This window comes from Microtus pennsylvanicus, chromosome 3, assembly GCF_037038515.1.
Source record: "Microtus pennsylvanicus isolate mMicPen1 chromosome 3, mMicPen1.hap1, whole genome shotgun sequence".
In the NCBI taxonomy this organism is placed as follows: Eukaryota; Metazoa; Chordata; class Mammalia; order Rodentia; family Cricetidae; genus Microtus; species Microtus pennsylvanicus.
The window spans coordinates 8577093-8583092 of record NC_134581.1 but is presented as its reverse complement, the minus strand read 5'-3'; the positions used below and the strand labels follow the sequence as shown (position 1 = coordinate 8583092).

The following is a 6000-nucleotide window of genomic DNA, read 5'->3' as shown; positions in this document are numbered from 1 at the left end:
GAAACAAAGATGAAAGCACCCACTGATTAAAATTAAATTCACAGAAGGAACAAGGCAGGGATGAAACCTCAAGAGCTTGGAGGCATATATTGGAGAGCGAAATTTCATCTGAAGACCAGGCGAATATTAGATCTTTCTAATCTGTCTGGTGATTTGAAGGAAAACGCCCCCCCCCCAAGGGAGGACCACTATTAGCTGGTGTGGCCTTGTTGGAGGAAGTGTGTCACTGTGGGGGTGGGCTTTGAGGTCTCATACATGCTCAAGCCATGCTGGTAGGACAGTCCACTCCTTACTGCCTGTGAGTCAAGATGTAAGGGCTCTCAGCTCCTTCTCCAGCACCACATGTCTCTTTGCTTCTCGCCATGATGATAATGGAGGAAACCTCTGAACTATAAGCTATCACCAATTAAATGTTTACCTTTTTAAGACTTGCATGCTCACGGTGTCTCTTCACAGCAACGGAACCCTACCTAAGATACTGTCACTTTGTTTCCTTAGCATCTGCCGTGGCTCACCTCCATCTTTGCCTGAGTAGATACAGTATCAACTAGGAAACATAGTTCCCGGTGTGTCTGAGGGTGTTTCCAGAGAAGTTTAACGCTGGATGTGGGCAGTGCCACCCCAGGGCCTGGGGGTTTGGTCTAAAGGAAAAGGAGAAGGCTGGTTGTCAGCAGTATTGTCTCTTTTCTCTTCCTGACTGTGTACACAGTGTGACAGCTGCCTCATGTTCCTGATGTCCTCCCTCCCCCTCCAGGATAGACCTGTCCCTTCTTGGAACTCTGAGCCTAAATCAATCCTGCTTCCTGGTTGTGGCTTTTGTCAGTACGTTGTCCCATCAAGGAGATAAGCAGCTAATACAATTATCATCCCGGGTCAAACTGCTGGCCACTTTGCCTATCCCGAACTTGGGAAATTGTAACAGCAAAATGTTGAAGTCGGGAAAGAAAACCCTGGCTCATTTGTGCAAGTCTTAAATGGCAGGGCTGTCCTGAATGAATGGGCACTGCAGCTGCCTTAAAATAGGTTCCCAGAATGCAACAGGAACAGACAGTATCATATTTACCTTGGGACTTCTGTGTCCAGGTCAGACCTTGCAAGGCAGTTTGCTGTATGCTCATTAGTGGGAGGCTGAGGCAGGAGGATTGCTGAGAGTTCAAAGCCAGCCTGAGCTATACAGTGAGTTTCAGGGCTGAGTCAGACTGACTCAAGACAAGCAAATAAAACCAAGGGGATGGGGTGGGAGGAAGGAATTGAAGAGGAGGTGGGCAGTGGTAGGGTCCCCAGGACCTGGCCCACTGCCTTGCTGCCCCTACCTTCCCCTGAGGTTGATGGGCTTCTCTGCCTGTCCCAATGATAGGCCCCCTGGCACCTATTCCCCACCTTCCAGAAAGGGTGGAGGGACACTGGCCCTGGCTCAAGCTGTGTCTTCTTAGAGAGCCTCAGGCTGCCTTAGGAGGCGGGCACTGCAGCCTGGGTGGCAAAGCAGAGCAGTGGCGGGCTTGTCCTGGTCCCTGCTGTCTCTGCCTACACCTGCCGATCCAGAGCTAGTCCCGCTGCAGCCCCGGCAAAGAAGCCAGGAGCCACGATGAGCCACGCCTGCGACTGCCAGGGCGCCAGCCAAGGTAACCGGCACATCTCTCTGGGCTTCAGGGTCCCGCGGCTGCTAGTTGGTTAATCCAGAAGAAGACAGCAGACAGTCAATTTCCTCCTTCTTAAGCAGCAAGGCTGTGTCAGAAGTCCCGATTTTTGCGTTTTTCTAGATCGTTTCTGTTGATTCTAGAGTTACTTTTTTTTAAGTTCAAGGAACTCAGCGGGACACTTTTAGGGTGGGGGATGGAATGCCGAGCTAATGCAGGCATCTGTTTGGCACTCTGTCTGCTGCCTGAACTCCGGAGCCAGGGTGCCAGCGCTTTCCCAGAAAGACTGACAGCGCAGCTTTTGCTCTGGGACGAGGACTGCCCAACCCCAGTGTGCTTCTTCCAACTGCCACTCTAAAAACAGCTCATCGTTAGCCCGCAGACAGCCCAGCGTGCTTGGGATCGTAAAACTCCAGTCTCAGCTGTTGAATGACGAGCCAGTAGAGACGTCTTTATAACTCGGATAGCACCTGGTTCTGTATCTTTAAAATCGTATTTCCTAACTTTTTCCTGGGGAGGACGTGAGACTACTTTCCCGTGTAATAAAATGCCCCTAGCCAGTCAACATAAGTACCTTCTAAGGGGCAAACGCCTTCAGGCTGGACCCCCTGCCGCTGTGCCGCCCCAGACTTTCGACTCCCCTTTGAAAGGTCACTGTTGTTCCGATTTGCACTCTCTGGTTAGTTGTTGACCTTTTAGGAGCCCTCCTCCCGGAGTAACTCTTCTTTGCATGAGACCCTTTGGGAAGGTACTGAGCAAGGCTTAATGAGGACTCCTTGGAGTTGAAAAACTCCCCTTGGGTTTCTGTTCTTCGGGTAGTCAAGTAACCGAGCCAGGGGACCCCAGAGGACCAGCCACTTTCAGAGTTGGGTGTTTTGTTCAGTGACTAGCCAAGCACAGACTCTTGCACAGAGAGAAACCTTGGGTAGTTAGTTCATCTGCCGCCGTTTGCTGCTGCGAGGTGAGTGCCTAACACAACTACCTCCACACACTTTACAAATGTTTTGCTGTGTGTGTGTGTGTGTGTGTGTGTGTGTGTGTATGCACGCGAGCGTGTGCACTCTCTCAAATGGTCACACATATTTATGTGTGTGTGCATGTGTGTGTGTGTGTGTGTGTGTATGCACGCGAGCGTGTGCACTCTCTCAAATGGTCACACATATTTATGTGTGTGTGCATGTGTGTGTGTGTGTGTGTGTGTATGCACGCGAGCGTGTGCACTCTCTCAAATGGTCACACATATCTATGTGTGTGTGCATGTGCAGGCTTACTTATACCCAGGTGTACATATACATGGGTGTGGGTGTGGAGGCCAGAAACCAATCTTGGGGGTGTTGTTTGCCTCTCTGGAGTTATCTACCAAACATCCTCTCTCCGATCATCTTAGAACATTCCGAATAGACTCAGCTGGCCAGCAAGCCCAAGAGACTCTCCTGTCTCCAGCTCTGGGATCAGAGCATTTGCCACCACACCCATGTATATAATGTTTTACATATGTATATACTATGTCTTATACAGGTTCTGGGGAGTGAACACAGGTCCTCGTTCTTGCAAGGCAAGTATTTTGCCAACTGAGAGGTTCCTTTCCATCTCCATCTTTTGGGTAACTCAGGCTGGCCACAGACTCTTGAGTAGCTAAAGATGACCTTGAACTTCTTATTCTCCATCTTCTGCCTCCTGAGTCCTTGGGTTATGAACTTGCACCATCGCATGCAGTTTTATGTCCTGGGGGGCGGGGTCAAACCCAGGGCTTCATGCTGCTCTAGCTCTCTACCAACCCAGCCACATCCGCAGCCCCTTTCATTTTAAACCTGAACTTTTAAGAGACCAACAGGCTTAATTCTCGTCTGTCTGTCTGTCAGGTGGTAAAATGATAATGTGGTTAATGGTCCTGCATTGCACCATAAGCTTCTTACGGTGGCATCTTTAACATCTTTATCTGCCTGTCAGACTTCGTACATCCTCAAGTATTTATGAGGCAATAGTACAGAGTGACATTGGATCGACACACTGAGCCATGTTCTTGTCTTCAGCTCTTTTGTTCACGGTATGTTACAGATCTGTCCGTTATGGCTAAAGGCCGTAGAATCCTAGTGCTGATAAAGAATTCTTACCCCTCCTTCACATCCTGATAGATATTATGATCTAGATGTCTTACATCTAGGAAAAACTGGGATATTAATTATGTTCAACTCCATTGCATTATTAACAATAAAAGATATTTTTTACTCAAATTTTAACTTTCCCTATTGAAATTGTAACACCACCATCCACAAAGTTGCTGTGTAATTGCATTTGGTTATTGTTGAAAATACGTTTACAATGGAAATCTGATTCCCATTTTTAGTGTGATGGGTAACAATGTTTTCTATCCTGTTGAGACATCACTTGCCTGTGCTGGGATAAGACCTGAAGACAGAGATATTGGAATGTAATAGAAACTTTGACAACAAGACTTCAGTATAGTTTGCCCTCACTCCCTTTCCCCCTCTGTGTGTGTGTGTGTGTGTGTGTGTATGTGTGTGTATGTCTGTGTGTACATGTGTATGTGAGCGTGTGTGATGCCTTCACTTTTTGTGTCTTCCTTTTACATTTTTTAAAATTATTTTCTGTGTCTTAGTGTTTTGCTTACATGTATGTCTGTACATCGTGTGTGTGCCTGGTGCCCCCAGAGGCCAGAGGAGAGTGTCACATTCCCTGATTTGAGATTACAGGTGGTTGGTTGTAAGACTCCATGTGGGTAGCAAGAATCAACCCATTTTTTTTTTTTTCTGGAAGAGCAACCAGAGCTCTTAACTCCTGAGCCACCTTCCCAGCCCTGTTTTAGGGCTATTCAACATTTGGTGATGCTGGGCTACATTCTTATCAAAGTTGCTGGGACCACTATTAAGTCCAGTTTTTAAATTATTGCCAAGGCCCTGCCAATGTTTCAAATAACTTTACAATCGATTTTGTTTGAGGCTGCATCCATAGCCATCCTGGTGTGCATGTGTCCCTTGAGGTGTGGGTTCGACCTCCTTGAATGAAACCCAACCCAGGCCAAATCTATTATGTGACAAATGATTCTGTCCTTGCTCTGCCAATCTGCGGGGATCATCTTATCCAAGCCCACTAGTAAGCTGGTAGAAAGGAAGCTGTAATGAGTGCAAATGGTTCCTCAGTGTGTCCACCCCAGTCTGCTGGCTCTGCATCCACATCGTAGCCGCTGACCTCTGACTCCAGGGGGAACTAAAGGGAACAGAGCCCCTGGAGTGGCATCCCTTGCCTGCCTCTTGAGGACCATTAGAAGGACACCAGAGAGGATCCTGGGGTGAGACTCTCATGTCACGGGAGTGGCAGTTTTGGAGTAGGAGACAATGTGTGGAGACAGGGTGGGCCTGTGGGAGAAACTTCTGGTTGCTGAGCATGCATGGAGGGGTAGCATGCTCTGTAATAGTCCTTCTCTCGGGCAGATTCACAGATATGATTCCTCTTGACCATGGTGGATGAATTCAAGGATAGGGCAGCGCTGTGGGGGCAGGCAGACCCCAGAGGGCCATAGCTGTTCTAGGGCAACTGTAGGAATGAAGGGAAGAGGAGAAGACATGGAGAGCTCTCTGGCCCACCGCCAGTTCTGATTCTTTCTCTCTGGTTGTAGGCTGAAGTCCTGTGAGCTTCAGTTTCTCTGTGCGTGTGTGTGCCTGTGGGGGGCGGTCAGAGGTCAACTTTGGGTGCCTCTCCTACTTACTGCTCTCTGCCTTGTTTGGAAACAGAATTGATTGTTGGCCTGGAACTCACCAATTGGTTAGACTTGCCAGAAAGACCCAGGGATTTTCCAGTCTCCCCCTCGCCATTTCTGCTACTATTTTACATAGGTTCTGGGGCTCACATTCCGACTAGTAATGAAAGCACCTTACTAACGGAGCCATCTCACTGGCTTAGACTCAGTTTCTTAATTGGCAAAGAGGGATAAAAATAGCCACTACTGAAGATTATCATGACAATCAGGAAAAACACAGAGAGGGTGTGGCGATAGTAGGCTTTGCATGTGTCAATGGCTAATGTTTAGAAATTACAGGTGGAGTTAAGGAAGTAACTGTAGAGTTAGGAGAGCCAGCTCATGTTGTTAATTGCTCCCTGCCCCCTCCTGTGTGCTCTGTAATGCTCTCCCAACCCGTGCTCCTGCGCATTCTGTAGTGCTCCTCCTGTGCTCCTGGGCACTCTGCGAGTGCTCCCTCCCCCAGTGCTCCTGGACACATGCTCCTGGGCAGTCTTCAGTGCTCCACCCTCTTCTCCCGGGCACTCTGCAGTGCTCCCTCCCCCAGTGCTCCTGGACACATGCTCCTGGGCAGTCTTCAGTGCTCCACCCTCTTCTCCCGGGCAC

At 48.8% G+C, this 6000-nt stretch overlaps 1 protein-coding gene across 5 annotated transcripts in view; it reads left to right on the top strand.

Annotated features, from left to right (window-relative positions):
- Positions 1-1090: 1090 nt before the first annotated feature.
- The window catches only part of Gadl1 (glutamate decarboxylase like 1), a 179039-nt gene continuing 174129 nt past the window's right edge, over positions 1091-6000 (top strand). The window contains exon 1 of one of the 5 annotated variants that reach the window (XM_075964241.1): positions 1091-1176. Coding sequence is in view for 2 of the 5 variants with exons in the window: in XM_075964243.1 (XP_075820358.1) it covers positions 1586-1622 (37 nt within the window). In the remaining 3 variants the exon portion in view is untranslated. Of the gene's footprint in view, positions 1177-1238; positions 1623-2092; positions 2599-4855; positions 4948-6000 lie in introns of those variants that run through there. The other 4 variants (XM_075964243.1, XM_075964239.1, XM_075964240.1 and 1 more) reach the window with 4 other exon arrangements.